The sequence below is a fragment of the Aythya fuligula genome, chromosome 4 (assembly GCF_009819795.1).
Source record: "Aythya fuligula isolate bAytFul2 chromosome 4, bAytFul2.pri, whole genome shotgun sequence".
NCBI lineage: Eukaryota > Metazoa > Chordata > Aves > Anseriformes > Anatidae > Aythya > Aythya fuligula.
In genome coordinates, this window is record NC_045562.1 from 49,950,287 (window position 1) to 49,969,428 (window position 19,142).

Consider the following 19,142-nt stretch of genomic DNA (forward strand, 5'->3'; position numbering starts at 1 on the left):
GTCTGGGAGGTGTTAGGGAAGTCCAGGGGCCCTAACTGGAGTCAGCATCTTTCTGTGTAACAGAATGGTCCTGATAGCAGGTAGCACGTATTTCACACAAGCTTTAGTTAGATCATGCTGATGGAGCAGCTCACTGAAACTAAAAGTGCCACTGGAACTGAGATTTTTGATATAAAAAGCACTTTTTTTAGTTAAAGGAAATTCTTTGAGATGAAGACAAGATAGGCGTAGGTGTTGAAGTACTTCTCGCCACTAGAGCAGTTGAAAGGAGCTGGTTTGCGCAAGGGGGATGTCCTGCTATCTTTCTGGTTTGAAAAGTTTCCTACCGATGTTTCTCACAAGGGCAGTGCTTCCAAAAAGTTGACATGGATCCAGTCATAACTTCATCAGTCGGTAACAATGTGCTGACTGTCAGGATCTTCGTACCTACGGGAGCAGATGAGTGTTCCCTTGTGCTGTGGTTTTTTTTTTTTTTTTTTTTTTTTTTTTTTTTCCCTCTCGGGCTCCTTTGTGGTGATCCTCCTTAGCTTGGCAGGGTGCTGATCTGTGTGGTTTAGTCGCTCTCCTCCCACACACCACGCGGCGTGCTCTCATTAACCTTTCCAGCCCACGCCAACTTGCACTGACCTTGAGTACAAAGCTTGTGAGCATGGGCTGGGGCATGTGAAATGCCTTTCAACCTTAACATCTTTGGTGCTTGCTCACATTTGCTGTTTGGATTAGAGTTTGCAGCAGCAGAAGGTTTGTATCAACTTCTGTGTTTTCAAAAGCTACAACATTGAAGGGAGGATAAGAGGGGAGAGGCTGGGCTGAGACAGGCATGCTAGCTTTAGGGTACAGAGGGTACTTGGGGTAGACACTGTGCTTGCCTATCTGTTGGTATGCAGAAATTTGCTACCACAGAGCAGACAAATGAAAGCCCCAAAGGCAAAAGACTGAGTATTACTTAGAAGGATGCTTCTATGGAGCCAAGTAGAAGGTGGCTTTCTGATGAGCTGAACTTGGGAGGTGCAGAGTGCGCTCATCTTCACGGACAGCAGTGGTATTTGCCATCAGGATCAGACCAGTGTGAAAACAGTTCTGGATAAAGAGCAGGACAGCTACAACAAACAAAAACAACTGGGATTTAAATGAACAATGACCTAAAGGACCTAAATATTCTTGAGGGTTCCTAATTTTGAAAGTCTCTTCTAGGGAAAAAAGGTTCTTTTGCACAAGTTCTATTCAGCTCCTGTAATTTGAATACAGTGGAGACAGAAGCTACTGAAATGAACATGGTGATATTTTAAGGAAGGAAAAATAACTTTAAAAGCTCTGGGGGCCACTCTAGTGCTGCAGGTTTCAGGGTAAAATTGTGGGGCTGCATTGCAACATTAATCTTGTGCAAATGCTTCCTTTGGAGCATAACAGCAATACAGAGTTCCTAAAGCCTATACTAATCACTTTTCTTACAGCTTTTAAATAGAAGATTAATGGGTATCCATTCTATTGTTGCTTATTCCTATGGTGCTTGTCCTTTGTTCTTTTTCACTTCTTTAATTACCCTGATTTTTATGGTGTCCTTAGTCAATGCATAGGTGATTTAATTCCTTGTATAAATGAAAGCTCAAAAGAAAAAGTTCAAAAAAAAAAAAGTTCATTATTAAAAGGCTTCTAATGACCTCATGGATTACTCATTTGCTAATGTATGATAAATAGCTACTGAAATGAGTGGATTGACAGAGCTTCTTTATTCCAAATCATAGGTGATAGAGGTTTCCTAAAATACATGCAAGTTTGCAAAGTAACGCTATCACTAGACCTGGAGGAAGACTGTGGGTTGGCTGCTGTTTTCTCCTGAAAGCACCAGAGGTGGATATGCACTTTCTGCATGAATCACATAGAAATCCCTAGCTGTACTTGCTGGGGACATGCTTTCACAACTTTCTCTAAAAGAGGCTGTGGCTTTAGATCAGTTCAGCTCTTACTGAAATAAAAATTGCATTTTTAATGCAATTAAACACATTTTTCCAGCTTTGTCAGAAAAAGAATAAATATTTTTTTTAAAGTGCAGTCAGGATAGGTGATGGTTTAAACACACATACACATATTTATATCTATATAAAATATGTATAATGTATTATAAATAATGAAGTAGGATAGCTTGTAGCAGTGGTTTGCAGCATGAATTACATCGCTGAGCGAGTACAGTGATGTATTTACAAGTTATCCCACTTAAAATAATGCCTGTTACATCCATCTGTGTGGAGGATATTTTTTTTCTTTTTCAAACTTCTTTACTTCTTTGCTGGCTCTGTATTTAAACACTAACTAAGAATATGAGAAACCACCCTACCTAATTTCTTTGTATAATACCTCTGTAATAACTGCAACCATTGCTTCTACATATTAGCATCATTAGGAAGATAGTTTAACTTCTTTTCTTTGCACTGAATTAGACAGAAATCAAGGCAGAAAATCAGTAAGTAACTTGGTAATGTGTAGATGACTGATCAATTGGTACTCTTGAGGTTACAGTTTGACAAGCAAACTTACAGATAGCTTTGCTGATGTAGAAATACCTGTGTTGTTATTGCTGTTTGCTCAGGTAGAGCAGTGGGATTGTGAGATACCTATGGCTGACAAGAAGCAGCTCAGCCTTGCTTCAAATATATTCACGGATGTAAAAATTATATAAGCCATGTACATATTGATATTTATATTGATTTAATTATTTTGTGATCGCTGCTAGTCCCCCAGAACAGCACTGAACACTTCTAGCAAAAACCCAGTCCTGAGGAGCTGCTTATCAAAGCTTAAGGTGTGCTGAGAAGTGGGTAGAGACATGGTGTGAAGCACTGATGAGACAGTATGATAGCCAAAAATAGCTTTACCACTGATTAGTTACCTCTACCACTGTTGTGTGGTACCCTGGGGAAGAGGAGGGTTGAACTATGAACTGTTCACTGCAAATGCAGTAAGAAATCAGGTTTATTTTAGGAAATGAGGTAGATAAAACAGTAGGAATTAATTGTTCAAAATACAGCTGCTCATAAAGCTGGTCAGCATTTTGAGCTTTCAAGGGGAATAAAAGAGAAGGCTGTGTTCTGCAGCAGAGGCCCCAGAGAAATCTTATGTGAGGAGCAACAAGAGTCATCAGGAAAGCACCTAGGAGAGTTTGAGAAATGTCACAGAGAGGATCTGGATAGAAGTCTACTGGAATGCAGCAGAAGTTGGCATTGAGAACCATGAAATTTCATCCCTCCTCGTCTTTTTTGGTTGTTTACCTCCTCTTCCCACTTCAGGGAAATATATATATATATATATATATATATATATATATGTATATATACGCACTATACATATATATATATATATGTATATATATATATACACACTATATATATAGTATATATATACACACAACTTCACACAACTTTGTATTTAAATAAATATATGTTAATAAGCAGAACTGCTGTATTGATGATGATTCAGAAGATGTCACATACTGGCTAAAAGCATACAAGACAGATAACAGTAGGCACAGATGGGGAAATTTTAAGCAGGAGTGACCGAAAGCTGTTTAAATCAAAGAAATAATTTAAAGCTGTTCACATGAATGAAGGCAGCATAACAGATGCATGGGAATGCATACTTGAAAAGCGCAAGTCTAAAAGAAAATCAAGTTGTAAAGTAATTTAGTTATGGTGCAATAATGATTCCCTCATCTCTGTAACATCTACCAAACCAGAAGACTGATATAAAATGAGGATCTGAAATAATTATCTTTCTAGAATAATTTGGCAGTCTGTGAGATGGAGCTCACATTAGACTAAGCTGAAGTTAAAAAATGTAGGTTATGGTTACTGAATCACTGAGAAGGTGTGAATGAGAACATTTACCTTATGATTACACATAGCACGTGAATCTTAAAGGTGCTGTAAAGGAAGACTTGGAAAATAAATAAGATTTTGGAAAGCTTAGATTTAAAATGCTATAGAGGAGCTGAGAAACTGCCAGCTCTGAAGATAATTTCAATTACCAGAGAAGTGCTACAGCAAACTGGCTTCCTGAAAATACCTGGATGACAACAAAATGTCACACCGGTCAGCAAAGACTTGTCAAGAACGAATCCAAGTTTTTTTCTGTTGGTGGATAACAAGCCTCATGGAGAGCAGAGAAGCGGCAGATAATCCTGTGTTTCCATTCTGCTCAGGGCTTGTTTTGGCAGTGCCATATAACATTTTCAGATGGCAGTGTCAGATAAAACTGTATAAATGCCTTGTAAATTCAATGCAAAACAAATGGAAAGATGGTGTTTTGAACAGCTTGAAAGACCAGGTGAAGCAGTTGGAGCCTCAGGTACGTGACCAGAGCCTCACATCCTGTTCTGGGGCTCTGGTCACCCACCTGTGATGCCCCCGGGCTTGGGCTCCCCTCCCTTCCTGGCTTAAGTTGTCCATTCCTCATGTTCAGACGACTCTAGGGCTGCCAGAGGGATGGCTGAAGGAAAGGTGCCGCTCACCTGATGGGCAGAGAGGTGGACCTGTGGTCTGAGAGGGGAGAAAAGGGGGCAGAAATTCTACAGCTGAGCTGGCCAGGCTCAGAGCTCTATGAGGACTTCACAGAAGACAAGGGAAGATTTGTCTAAAAGAACCTTGAAGCTACATGCTGGTTGTTTAGACAACCAAAAAATTGTAGATAATTTAGGGCCTGCTGTGGATGGAGACCTGGGTGATTTATTGGCTTCCTTTACGCTTATTTACGTCGCTGCCTTACTTGATAGCAGCAATACAACAGAACTGTAATTGCGTACATTTGACTGACTGCTGCTCAGTTGTGGGAGGAGAGTAAATTTCAGGTAATACATTGTAGTAATGGCTAGGAAGTTAGGAAGTTGCATCAGTGCTACTACAGAGAATTTCTTTTTTTTTTTTTTTTTTTTTTTGGTTTCTGCAGTACTGGTGGTTGGTATCCGCTACGCAGAAGAATAGTAAATTACGCAGCCAGTCCATGATAAAGGTTTCTCAGTTTCATATTTTGCAATACAGGATTTGAGATTTTCTCCTTCTCACTTAACGTTTGTTTGCATTTTTGTTTTCTCTTGAAATTCTTCCCAAGAATCAGATCTTGGCTCAGGTCAGGTGATGTCAGAATAATCAGCACCTCTCACCTTGTGTGACAGTTTGAGCCACTGCAGGAAGGTGAACAGAAATACTTGATACTTGCTTTTCCTAGAATAATAATAAAAAAAAAAAAAAAAAAAAAAAAAAAAGACTTAAAAGGAGCCAGGGTGTATTTCAACATATCTGACACTGGAAAAATAAGGGGATGAAAATGTGGCCCTCTAACAGCTAGCTCTAGTATAACTCTATTTGCATGAACAGTAGTGACATTGCTTGGGTGAACATGCCTCTTAGGAATAAAATAACTAATAATAATAAAAAAAAGGCAAACTCCCTACATTTGACTTTGGAGCATATTCTGTGAGAGAAGTTGGCTCTGGTTGCTTCTGGGATAGGCGGGCTTTGCTGATGTCTTGTGAAATAGCTGAGCAGCTCCGTAAAAGGAGATGTAAGTAATGTCGAGACATTTTGGATGTTTAGGGGAACACCAGTTCCCTGGGTCATGTGCTGATGACCTCGGGGTTTCCTTCATGGGAATAAGCATGGGAGAGAGCAATAGTGTGAAGAACAAGAGGAGTGACGCCATGGGTGAGCCAGAGTGCAGCTATCTCTTGGCAGCCAGGCTGACTTCTGCATGTTTTCATCGATATAATATTTTTTCCAAACAAAACGTCCTTTGTTGTTTTTAACCCCCCAGCCCCACTCTTCTGAAGGTAAACAGCATGATATCTTCATAAACAAAGAGGAAATGCACTGAAGAACCGTTTTGTCTGGCAGTGGGAACACAGGCTTCTTAGGAAGTTGTGAAGCTACCATATTCAGCAGAAGAGTTCCAAGTGTGTAGAAGATGAGCTGGCTGTGTACTTATCTAACGGATATTTCTTGCCTTCCTCTATTCTGAGATTATTTCTTGTTGGTTGGAATTTTGTAATTATATTCTTGTACCACATCTGACAATGTAGTTCTACTGTTGTCACTTCTTGGTATTTCTATCTTACATATCGAACAATAGGAATAGCTTATTCTTTTGCTTTGCATGGAAACAAGACGTTGGCTAGACTGGTCATCCTCATTGTGAGCAAGGAACAGGGCATCTGAAACTGTAAATCATGCTTCTGAAGCACAGTCAAGTATGAAGTACATATACCATTTTGCATTTTGGAAGGCTTTGAATAGTAGTTTCTGTACAGTCACTTCCCTTTTGTTATTTTCAGCAAGCAGATAACAGTTTAAAAAAAAAAAACAACAACACCCTTTAGTGTGACTGTGAAGCATGTTTTTATCTATTTCTTATCCTTCTTGGGACAGAGTATTTATACCTGTATTACTCTTTTAACTGTTTTTCCTTCAAGAGGCATGTTCCTGAGGTGGACCCACTTTGATAGGTCCCACGGGTTCACTGGCCATTTGGTTTCCAAATCCTTTGTGAATGCTTGCGTCCAGAGAGCATGCATGGGCATACTGGTGAGACACTGCTAATTCTACAGGGAATCCAGCCGCTTTCTACTACATGGGCCATCTTCCTTCAAAAGCATCTGTGAAAAATGCCCTTCTTCCCACTATGGTTTGACATTGCATAATTAGCCCCTGGACTAATTCTGTCCCTTTGTAACAGAGGTCACTCGTTGGAAAGAGTGATCGTGAGTGGCTTCCTCAATGCTGGCTCGTGCCTGCAGCTCTACTTCCACTCTAGGTCAGGGTGTGAGCTCTGCTTGATCCTGCATTTTGTGTCTGCTCTACACCTCACTCTAGAGCAAGGCATTAGGCACGCGCAATAAATGCAACACAGTGATGGTCTGCAAGAAGTCCCATTATTAGAGGAAATTGTTTAAGTAGAGGAATTGCAGTGCTCTATTTGGCATTTTGCTTCAGTCATTCTTTTCTGCCCAATGGTTTAATAGTGAGAAATGTTGAGCTAAAACACAGCTGCAAACCTGGCAATTGGAAAGCTGTGGCCATTAATAACTGTTGCTTCTGCTGCAACCTGAAATACGGCTGGAGCAGTACATTTGTCTTTAATTTCACATGTACAAGGTTTTTAATCTTTAGAATATGCAAAAACAGAAGAATCTGATGTCATTAGGCTTTATTAGCTGGATTGGGTTGTAAGGTGGGTCAAATTTGAATTGGTTTAATTTAGTGTCTCATGGTGATGTAAAGTGAGCCACCTTAAATCATGCAAATATACAAAGGGATGACTTAGGAAATATGAATACTAGAATGATGTGCTGAGTATTAGGAGGTTAGCTTTATTATTTTATTTTATTTTATTTTATTTTATTTTATTTTATTTTATTTTATTTTATTTTATTTTATTTTATTTTTCCAAAATGTTAGTTGATTATCTTCTTGGATTCCTGTTCTTTGCCATTTTTGCACACATATGCTCCTTCGGAGCACTCACTGAATGCCAGAATTGGCATGAAAATCTGTGAGTCATGGAGGAGAGGCTTAAAGTCATAAAGCCTGTTCCTCAAAGAAATGTCTATGATTCCAGATAAGGATAAAAATGTATATCATTTCTTTCTGTCCCCCAGCCTCAGTTAACCACTAGGTGGGATCCAAGCAATACATGAGTACCCCACAGGACCCAGAAAGCTGGGTAGATACATTACAGAAGTGGCAGGCTTTTCTTCTTCTTTGTATGTCATTCGTTGTGCAGAGAAAAGATCTGGAGAGGTATCTTCAGTACAATTATGTGGAGTATTGAATTCTGTGCTTCATTTAAAAATTAAAAAAAAAAAAAAGGTAGATCTTGTTTGGGTCTTCCTATCCCACATTTGCTAATCTGTCAGCTCTGAAGCCGCCAGGCTGCCATGAAAATGAGAGGAAAGAGCAGTACTTGATGCTGTACTGAGTGGTGTGCAGTTGTTATTCAATATTTGGCACTTGCATTAGCGTGTTTTACTTCAGGCAGTCGAAGTTCAAGTAAGGGGATACCATAAAATAAACAGAAAGCTTGACTTGAAACAAATTTTTGATCAGAAAACCAAGGTTGCGTAGTCAGTGCAAATTATTTGTCAGCATAACGTGATAGCTTTGTAGCAACGTGTTATTTGATTTTTTATTATTATTATTATTAATTACTCATTAGAATGTCTAATTCATCTTTGTTCATGTTGCAATTTTAAAACCCCCATGTTGGGACTTCTTTTTTGCCTTTTTAATTTTGTGGTGTTACGTAACAGTTACAGCTTTATCTGAACTCGGTTCCTGTCATTCTTCCTGACTCTGACTGTGGAGTGTCTGAGTTCTTCAGGCACATTTTATCTGCCTCTTTTCTTCATAACAATATACATAGGAGACAAAATACTGAAGGTGTTCTAAATTTTGGTAAGACTTCTCTGTTTTCCCTGGGTGGTGACTGTTGTGCTGCTAGGGTGGTGGAATCGTGATGTCTGAGCTTGAAGTTGCTCTGCTCTTCTGTTTTTAAGACTCTTTTCAGTTCTTTATTATTGTGCCAGACTTCTGCTATTTGGGCTGAAATTTCTATCCTCAGGAGAGAGGAAGGGAGCTGAGTAGGGAGTAGAGTATCTCCAGTAATTCACTAATTGCTAATTATTTCCACATTGCCTGAACAGTGCTCATCTTTCATGAGCTGCACACTGGTCTGCATGTGTTGGATGTGCTTTGCTATTCAAATTTTTGATGTGGGTTTATACTGAACCTGCCATGAGCTGCTGCCATTTTTGTTGTTGTTCCAGATTTCAGTAGAAACATCCTCCCTTATAAGAGACCTGGTTTTCCCCAAAGTGAGAAGTGGCCCTTACAGTGTCCATAGATTTACCAGCTTTTTTTTTTTTTTTTTTTTTTTTTTTTTTTTTTTACCAGTGTGCTGAAAATTTCCATGCTGCGCTTTCATTCTTAACCTTTTCTGCTTCATTTAAATGAAAAGAGGATAAATCAGCTTCTTCAGAAAACAGACACCATAAAAAGGTCTGCATGTGTGTGGTCTTCACCGTTACTGCCTATTGCTTTTACATATAGACTGAAGCACAGTACAAGCTACCTCCAGCTACAGGCTGCTCTTCCACAAAGATTCCCTCTTGGGACAGTTGAACCACACTGTATTTCTGTGCATTTTAACTTGGGCTGCAGCTGGTGAGCACTCTTTCCTTCTTCAAAATCTTCATGATTACCAGTTTAGGTGAGCCAAACCTTCTCAGATCTTGCTTTTTCAAAGCTTCTGCCATGTTGGTCAAAGAAATTCTTTCACCATGTTTTCACAGCTTATCCCAGGGACAGGTTTCACCTCTTGTCTTCTGCTTCCTACCCTGCATGAGCTTGTATTGCCTGTGCAGCACTGCAGTTTCTATGGAAAGCTGGTGAAACATGGGAGTAGCCACAGAAAGACGGGAGCAACAGAGCAAGGGAGCAGGCTAGATGATGCATTGGCACCTGTTTCACTCACCCTTTTTAGTCATAACTTGAGATCAGCAAGCTGTTCTTTATCTGTACTCAAGTTCTTGTTTTTTTTTTTTTTTTTTTTTTTTTTTTGTAAAGAAGAGTAAACTATGGTTACAACTGATTGGAAACTGTATTGGAAAAGGTGATGCTTTTTACTAAGCAATTACACTCTAGTCTGCACTTTTACTAGTGTAGGTTTTCATACCCTCTTTCATTTTTTTCAAATGAATTCTGCAGTTAAAGCAGCAATGCTGTTGTAAGTGGAAAAGTAAGCAAAAAGTCTCTGCAGAGAAAGGTAAAAAAGAAAGATAAACATATGAGTGCCTGTAGATGAAAGCAATCATCAGTTGTATTTTATTTATTTATTTATTTTTCTTTTTTTCTTACAGAAAAAGTACAGAAAAGGATCTGTGGATATTTCAAGGATTAAATGTGTAGAAGTTGTAAAAAATGATGGTATTATTCCCTGTCAAAATAAATACCCATTTCAGGTATGTTCCTTTGGTTTATATAAAATACAGTGCTCCTTTCAATAGCACCAAGCCACTTGCTTGAAATTACTGACACTGTTAAACACGGAGCCCATTCTCAGTTCTCTGGGTCTGTTGGAGGGGGCTCAGGGTCAGGGACTGAAAACCATCCCCAAAAGCTCTGCTCATCCTAAAGTCCCTGCTCATGGAAGCTTTGCCTAAAACACTTGGACTTTTTCTTTTCCCCACCCTCTCTGCCTTGGTGTTGACTGGAAACTGCTTAGTCCACCAGAATAGGTTAGCTGGCAGCCAATTTTCCCTGTCTTCTTTCTTGCACACACTTTATATAAAGCAGCATGTTTGCAATTACCATTAATTTATATAGGAATAAGAAAAACAAGATAAACCTTGTTGCTTTTTCTTCCATTGTGAACTTAATGGAAGTAAACACAGAAAACAAAGTACTTAAAAAGAAAAAAATGTTTAAATGTCAGGTTCTGCTTATGATGGAAGAAATTTTTGATGTGAGCATGAATTTCACTGATGGAAGCAGGGATCTGCCCCCTTTCTACCAGGGCAATACTTGTTTTCTGCCCATACAGGCAGTGAAGAAAAAGAAGGCAAGAATTAACCCAGAATAACAGAGAATCACAAAGTAATATGAAATGGCTGGGAACGAAGGATGCCTGATTATAAAATGCCTTAACAGTTATGAGATACTGTTATTAGAAAATACACAGTGAAGAATGAACAAAGCAAAGCATGAAGCAAACATCTAAAGGAATAATAAGATAATATACCATTACAGAATCCTTCCTGTTCTACTGACAGCACCATGTATAAATAGCAAACCCTAAAAAACTTCCCCTTGTTTCTGCATTTTGTCTCATGCTTCTCATGTGGCTGAGGACACTCATTTTGCCAAATGTAACATTTTTTTCCCTTGTTCTGCTTACTGTTTTTGCTAAGGAATAAATAAAAGAGTATTACTAGGTGAAAGGCTTTATTTTATTTTTTTTTTAATATTATATTTCTTTTTCCCTGCAGGTTGTATATGATGCTAATACACTTTATATTTTTGCACCAAGTCCACAAAGCCGGGATCAGTGGGTGAGGAATCTGAAAGAAGGTAAAGGAAATCACTTGCACTTAATATCTGACACATTTAGATAACTTTACTAGAGCTGTGCGCTGGGTCTAGTGAGATGGGGGTAACTCAGTGCTGTGTTTTGGATTTGTGGCTACAAGAGTGCTGAAAACACACCAGTGGTTTAGTGATTTCAGAGGGTGCTTGTGCAGCGTGGAGGCTTTGCCTTTTGCTCATGGTGCCCCCACAGTGACTAGGCAGGGGAGGGCAAGGGACTGGGAGGGGACACAGCTGGGGTAGGGGATGTGAATCGCCCCAAGGGATCTTCCATGCCATATACAGTCATGCTCAGCAATAAACTCTGGGGTAGGGGAAGGAGGGAGTAAGGGGGGGTTGATTTCCAAGCTGGTCATTGCTCACAGGCTGGCTGGGCATTGTTTTACTGGTGGGAGATGGTGTATTATTTCCTTTGCATCACTTTTTTCTTTCTTTCCCTTCTCTTTAAACTGTCACAGCCCACAAGTTTTCTCACTTTTCCTCTTTCTATTATTTTCCCCCATGCCAGTGTGTGGGTTGGGTGCTTAGCTGCTGACAGGTGTCAACCCACAACAAGCTAGAAAAATAAAATGGTGCAACTTCTATTGCACGTATCAACTGACTTTTATTTTTATTGGGTCAGGTCATCATTTGCATACACAGCATGTCAGAATAGATACTGGGCATATCAAGCACCCTGGCTGATTTCATTCAACTTGTCTAGTCTAAATGCAACAAGAATTTGAATTCGTGCCTTTGTACAACATGTAAATCATCAAAAAGCTTATCCGAGCTAGTTAGTGGCATCACTTGGAAGTTTTGTCTGAACATAGCTGGACAGTGTTATGGTGATGGTCTCCCACTGATGTAAAACAACAAGAGACATCTCCCCTGAAATGTGATTCTGATTATTGATATCATACTGAATAAAGATCATTTTTTCAAGAGCCTCTTAATGCCTTCTGCTGTCATCAAACATTCACATTAATTGCAGGTGCTCTTCAAAGTCGTAAGACATAATTCCTGGGCTGGGCTGGGTCAGAAATGACTTCCAAAACTCAGCAGCCTCATAGGGTGGGGATGGGGAGCCTGCTAAACCAAACACAGGCGTTGTGCTGTGAAATAGTGATAAATGTAAGCTAACCTTTCCTCAAGAGCACTAATTACAGAGGAAATGGAGTCACTTGCAGTGGAAACGAAAAGAGGCAGCCAGAGCCCACAGGGCCCTCACAGCCGCCCAACTGTGTTGCAGGGTGCAGGTGGGCGCCTGGGTCTGCCTTCACGGAGGCACCAAACACTGCCCTGCTGTGGTGGCTGCTTTGGGCGGGGAGTACAGCACACCCTTCTGGAATAAAGTCATGTATTACCCTAAAAATATCACCTGCCTTCACTGTATGACCTCCGTGTAAACTTGTAAGAAAGTCCTTTAGAGAAGCAGTGTTGTAGCAAGGACAACAAGTAAAGATTATGATTCGTCAAAGACACTAATATTCATTAAGAAAGTCAGAAATCATGATTTGTTTTTCCTTTTTTAATCTTTGCTCTCTATTTCCTGTAGGAATAAAGAACAACAGCAATATAATGGTAAAATACCATCCTAAATTCTGGACAGAGGGAATTTATCAGTGCTGCAGGCAGACAGAAAAATTAGCACCTGGTTGTGAAAGATATAATCTTTTTGAAAACAGTAAGTACATAACTTTACATATGAAATTATGTTGGCATATTTTTCTGTGTTTTGTTGTTGTTATGTGATTCTGTCCTCACATTTGAATGCTGTAGGTATCAGGGAAATTTTATGGTGCACCGTGAACTGTTGATTCTGTGTCTAGAGAAAACAAAAATATTTTTCATCTCCAAACATTTTGTAAAAAGTGTAAAAGTCAGTGAATTGTCCTTCCAAAAAGTGTTTGGAGACAGCTGAAAGGAATCATTGAGGTTGCTGAATTTATTTTCCACTTGGCTTGTGTTTCCCATCTGAAATCTATTTGACCAACTGTTTACCTCAGACTGAGGTTAAAACCTCATGGTGAAAGAGATTCATCTGATCTTTGCCAGCTCTCCAGTTTGAATTAATAACTTCTGTGTATCCGTGTAAAGGAATAACAACCCTGCTGGAATTGGTGTTATTAACACCAGTGTGAAAATGGTATGAGAATGTAACTAGGCTTAATGCATTTACAGACACATGGCTCAATTTTCCTAAAAGTTTGCAAACGTCCATATGCTGAACCTGGATGAACCATGACTTCCGTATGCATATGGCTCCTCCAGCATGCAAACCACAGCCTGTACGTGCTCTGCAGTGTATGCTGGAGCATGCAAAGATGTGGAAGTGTGACCCTCACTGCAGCATTATCCTCTATGACAATACAGTAATTGTCTGTCTTTGATTCAAGGAAAACTCCTTAGTAATAAAAGTAATTGCAACAACGCTTACCTCCTAGTGAAATTAACAGTGCCTGGAAAATTTCCTACATTAGGGCCTTAAAAGGTGGGGAATTGTGTATTTCATTGCATTAAAAGAAGAAAAAACAGTGGCTTGTGGTTGACCTTATTCTGCAAGATCATAGTTCAGCTGTTGAAGTGGAAAAAAGCAGCACAGGAGAAAAAAATAATTTTGGACCTGAGAAGTAATTTAAAAACTGCTTTTTTTTTTTATATATATATATACATCTTTACACGATTTTATACAAAAAATACAACTTTTGTGCCTTATTTGGTAAAGCAAGAATCAGGGGAAACATATATTTTTTATAAGAATAGATATTAATAGGAGCAGACTTTTAGATTATCATGGTGAGAAGAACACTGCTTCCTTTTTATATTCTTTTTATTTATTTACATGTATTTACTATTATTATTCCTTATTAAGGAGCAAGACATGGTTTTGAACTCCAGGAGTCTTTTGGAGGAACCCCATGAGGCATCCCTGCCCGTGGGCTGGCTTGGAGCCGTCTGTGTGGCATGCTGTGGTGTGACACAGATGTCACCAAATCCTGCTGTGAATGTTGCCTGCTGGCCAATTTAGTACAGTGTCACAGAGCACTTAACCAATGTTTTCTCACTTGGAGCTGGTTTTGCTTCCTGACTTACTATGCTATCCTGAAGGCTAAGATGTTAGAGCTTTATCTGAAGTTTAAACCTTTTATCCAATTTTTGAATTAGAAAGTAAACATGAATCTTTTTCTGTGCTCTGTTTGTAGGTGTAGTGACGCTGCCTTCTCCAATGCCAGAAAAAAATACGGTAGGTGTCTGTGCTGCTGATGAATAGGGGGCTGAAAAGCAAATGCCATTGGGGCTGCAGTGCTGCGGTCAGCCTAGCCACTGCAGCTCTCTCCTGGGGCAACCCAGAACTAGCCCAGCTTTTGCCTCTGGGATGCTCGGCTGTTTTGCAGTGGTGTAAGAGTAGGTACTGGGTGGAGTGGAATCATGGAGCAAAGTGGAACAATGATCATTTTGTATCATTTTCAGCGAAGGCCGCCACCACCTGTTCCTCCGGTTGAGGAGAATGACAGTGAAGAGGAGGAGATAGTGGTGGCAATGTATGACTTCCAGCCTACAGAACGTCATGATTTAAGATTAGACAAAGGTGAAGAATATACAGTAATTGAGAAGAATGACATTCACTGGTGGAAGGCAAGAGACAAATACGGGTAAGCATGAGTTTTTTATTTTTCAATATAATGTTAATAAGGCTGTTTTCAGGTTCTAGTAGTTCATATTGATTACGTATCAACAAATAACAATATTAGACCCCACTTATGACATAAGTCCTGAAATGTCATCCATATCTTTGTTCCCACATAGAACCCAAACAAAGAAGTGTGGTTCTCAGTAGATTGTGGAGTTTGCGTGCAAAGACTGTTGCAGAACTGAAAGCATTTAACAATGACATTTCCTGTCAGGCAAAACCTAACTTGACTGGTCCAGTACTCCTGTTTTCCTGGGGAATGGCCCATGGAGCGACGTGATTAACATTCAGATCAGCAGGCTCTGACTTCCAGGCTTGAATGATCATTGTCTTGTTTTACAACTGTATCATTAGGGGTAATCTTTGAATGCGCTGAGAGAGTTGCAGTGAGATGCCTTAATGACTATGATGTTCTAATTTTACATTCCTTGGATTAAAATTTTACCCTATGGTTTTCAGGACGGAAGTTACCAAACTTCAATATTTACCAGGTCAATGTTGCAAACTGTTAAGGGTAATTGCCACTTATTAGATACAGCAGGGCTGCTGTGGCGGTCTACAAATACATTTCTACAGACCAACTGCAACATCTGAGCACAGAAGTGATAGAGAAGCAAAGGTCACTTGTTTTCCCCACTTCTGCTGTTTTTCTTGGACACTTCTGCTGACTGTGCAGATTTTTTAGCTGCAGTGAAAGCTAATGTGGAAATGTTGATGTGAAACGTTCATTTCTGTATGAGTAGTAAAGTGGGTGGCTCAGTAATAAATAGATGACTGCTAGTCATTACTGACCTCTGGTAATTAGCAGAATGAAGCACTGTCTTCTAGACATGCAATTTTACATCTTTTTATTCAGTTTACATATTATATATTCTTTTAGACATGAAGGATATATCCCAAGCAACTATGTAACAGGAAAGAAGTCCAACAACCTGGATCAATATGAGTAAGTGAACATTTGAATTAAAATGTGGAAGACTGTAAAATAAAAGCTAGGCTTTAAGAATTACAATGCATTTCTGAAGTTTTGAAAACAACTGTTTATTATTGTAAACATTGAAGTAAACACATATACCATTGATCTCATGGATTAAACTTAAATATTTGAAATATGTATTTATTTGTTCTGATTCTTCTCAATGTTTTTTGTTGTCATGTATAAAGTAGAGTCAAGTCAGTGAGATTGCCATCACGCATGCAGTTTTTAGGATATTACTATTAAAAGCAGAAAAAAATAAGCAATCAAACTTCAAAACCCTCTTAATTCTTTGACAGACAGAGAGAGAAGGAAATTTATCCATTTTAAATGTGTCCTTTGTTGCTTTCTCACCTTTGAGGCTCTCATTAAAGCCTTGCACTGCTCTGGGCTGAGCCATGAAAGGGGCAGAAAGGGAAGGAAGGAACTGAGCTGCCTTATCTGGTCCAGCTACTTTGTGCCTTACCACCTTGGTGACATGGCTCAGGGTCACTGCACAGAGGATTGCTCCAGATCATCTGTGTGAAACCACTACAGCAGAAATTGAGTACAGGCTTCTGTGCCACTTCCCTGCTCTTCTACCATTGTGGCAGCATGGCTCAAAACAATACACCACACCATTTGCTAGCCGTGTGGTTTTTGTTGTTGTAACTATTCACTGAAATAGGTAGAAACATCAGTGATTATTTGGCTGCTTCACCAAGCACAAGGATGTGGAGCAGTCACATTTAATTCACTTTTGATCTGTTCTGTGGTAGGTCAGTCCTCTGTGGAAAATCATAACCATGTGATTGTGGAGTTACTGAATGAAATCCAATGAAAGCTGGCAGTCATCTCAGCAGGTGACTGGGACAGCTGCTTGAGGGCTGCCTTTAGGCTGGTGGTCTGCTCTCAGGCTGCCATGCATAGTAATCACCACCATCAGCATGCCTCTGTGTTTTAGAAGTGGTTTTGCTCAAAAGTTAGTCCAATTTCCTAAAATGTATTGGTTTATGTGAGATCTCACTGGATTGAATTCAGATTTCAAGGCATTTTTATGGGTAAACACTACTATGTAATAGGTGCTGATGTTGCATTGCAGGTGGTACAGCAGGAACCTGAATCGAAGCAAGGCGGAGCAGCTCCTCAGAAACGAGGTGAGTATGGCAGCCTTGCAGTATGAACCACGATGTTCGCTTAAACTAGTCTCTCCTATTTAAGCCAATGCTTAATTTTGGCATGTGCAAATCACAGAACAAGTAGGAAGGACATACAGCTTAAAATTGCTTGTGGTATAAAGCTGTTGATGTGCTTGCATTTTAGGATAAAGAAGGTGGTTTTGTGGTGAGAGACTCAAGTCAGCCTGGCCTGTATACAGTTTCCCTTTATACAAAATTTGGAGGGTAAGTTTCTGTGGCTACCCTGCATACCCTGCCTTGTTTGAATTGATTTGCATGCATATTCAAACCCCTGCGATGGAGGGGAGGCCAGGAGAGAGCTCAACAAAGAAGCAAGGAGCACTATGTTAGAAAACACAGTTGACGAAAATTAGCTCTCAACTCCATGCTTAGGCTACATTGGCTTTAAACCAGTGAAAATCTGAACTGCCACTGAAAGAAAGAGGCTCTCCCATGCCATTCAGTCTTCCCCTTTGTGCCAGTCTACATGTTCAAGTGGGGAGCTGGGTTGGGGAAACAAGCTGGGATGAAAATTAACTCATATGGGTTAATCTTCAACTTGGTTGTGGTACTGAGGTGAACATCCCAAGCAATGAGTGCTCAGGGTCTTTGGTATTCAAGATGTTTCTGAAACATGTAACATTGGGCACCCATGCTGGCTGAATTGGTGCTCACCCTGGGGCTGTGGTGATGTGCAAAGGGACCCCTACCATTCTCTCTGCTCATGACAACAGTCTCAGCTTTCCTCTCCTGACATAGTACAAGTAGCATAGGACCACCAGGCATGGTGTGAGGAGATACAGAGACATCAAATACGTCCATTCAGCATTTGTGCAGATCTTCAGGTCTGAAAGTTGCTTAGTGTGTTCTGTATGTTGCCTCCTGTTAAAGAAAAACGAGCTTTCTTTTTCTAGTCAACATGTTCCTCTTACAAAGTTCAAAACAAATGACAATGTATTATTATATTGTTTCTTTTTTTTTTTTTTTTTCAGAGAAGGCTCATCAGGAATAAGACACTACCATATAAAAGAAACAGTGACATCACCAAAGCAGTACTACCTCGCAGAAAAACATCTCTTTAACTCCATTCCAGAAATAATTGAGTATCACAAACATAATGCAGCAGGTAGATGGATTACATTTTTTTCCTGTCACTGTGAGTTGATTTGGAAAGGAGTGTGGGGTGTTTAGGGTTTGAATGAAGGCTTTTAGGTTTTTATAGATACTTCTTCCTTAGAGAAATCATGAGACTGCATTTTCACATTGCTTCAATATAGGCAATCATTTGAAAGGTTTTATGTAAATATATATGCATATTCATGTATGTATATATGTTTATATATTATACATATATAACATATATATTTTAAATGTAATTTATGTATTATACACACACGCGCTATTCCTATTATTAGCTCAGTCTAGTGGATAGACACCAGCAACAGAGGTCAGCCTCTAGTTTTAGGACAGACGGTGTTTTCTTTCTATCAATACTTTCTCTAACACTGTATATATTACTCATTCGCCATTCCAATTTGCTTGCTGTACAGTGAATTAGGTCCTTTTTCCTGGCTGAGACACAAGCACAGAACAAGCTGAGGTAAAGGTGTGGCAAAATTAGTTTTTGACAGTCTTTGACAGTTCGGTGTGCTCTGATCCACAGTGAAATAGAAGAATGGCTTTATTCTGTCAGGAAAAAAAACCATTAATTTAGCTCCGTGTCATGTCTCTAGCAGTGGCCTATAACCCACAGCAGATGGGCAGGGATGGTACTGCCCCAGAGTACTCTCTAGGTGCTTACCTGTGGGTCACCATGGCTTAAAATGATATAACCCCCATACAGAAAACACATGAGAAGAACAGCATTTTTTTTTTCAGTGAGTGCCTGAAAATGTATCTTTGTAAAGGTTGGACACCTAGATCTACGGCTGACAGCTCATGCTGGTGTCTACCTACTGTATGAAAGTATGGGGAGAGTTTAGGAATCTGGTTGAAGGCAAAGATACTAATATAGTATTTTTTTTTAAGTTCAGTCTGTGCTTTTATTTCTTTCATGAGCTATGTTTTCCAGATGTTTATGTGAAATTCAGATGACCAAGCATTCCCCAGTGATATTCTAGATAATGCTTTTTTGAAAAACATGCTCCAAAATCTAACCCTGCTTTTCATTTGTTATAATTGATTTTGCTGATTATTTTTAATTGCTTCAT

At 39.5% G+C, this 19,142-nt stretch overlaps 1 protein-coding gene across 1 annotated transcript in view; it reads left to right on the forward strand.

Moving 5' to 3' along the window:
• TEC (tec protein tyrosine kinase) overlaps positions 1-19,142 on the forward strand; it is a 48,600-nt gene that overhangs the window by 22,537 nt on the left and 6,921 nt on the right. The window contains exons 3-11 of the mRNA XM_032187536.1: positions 9,902-10,003; positions 11,030-11,111; positions 12,664-12,792; positions 14,312-14,352; positions 14,580-14,761; positions 15,680-15,745; positions 16,857-16,911; positions 17,078-17,157; positions 17,925-18,058. Coding sequence (XP_032043427.1) covers positions 9,902-10,003; positions 11,030-11,111; positions 12,664-12,792; positions 14,312-14,352; positions 14,580-14,761; positions 15,680-15,745; positions 16,857-16,911; positions 17,078-17,157; positions 17,925-18,058 — 871 coding nt within the window. The remainder of the gene's footprint in view (positions 1-9,901; positions 10,004-11,029; positions 11,112-12,663; positions 12,793-14,311; positions 14,353-14,579; positions 14,762-15,679; positions 15,746-16,856; positions 16,912-17,077; positions 17,158-17,924; positions 18,059-19,142) is intronic.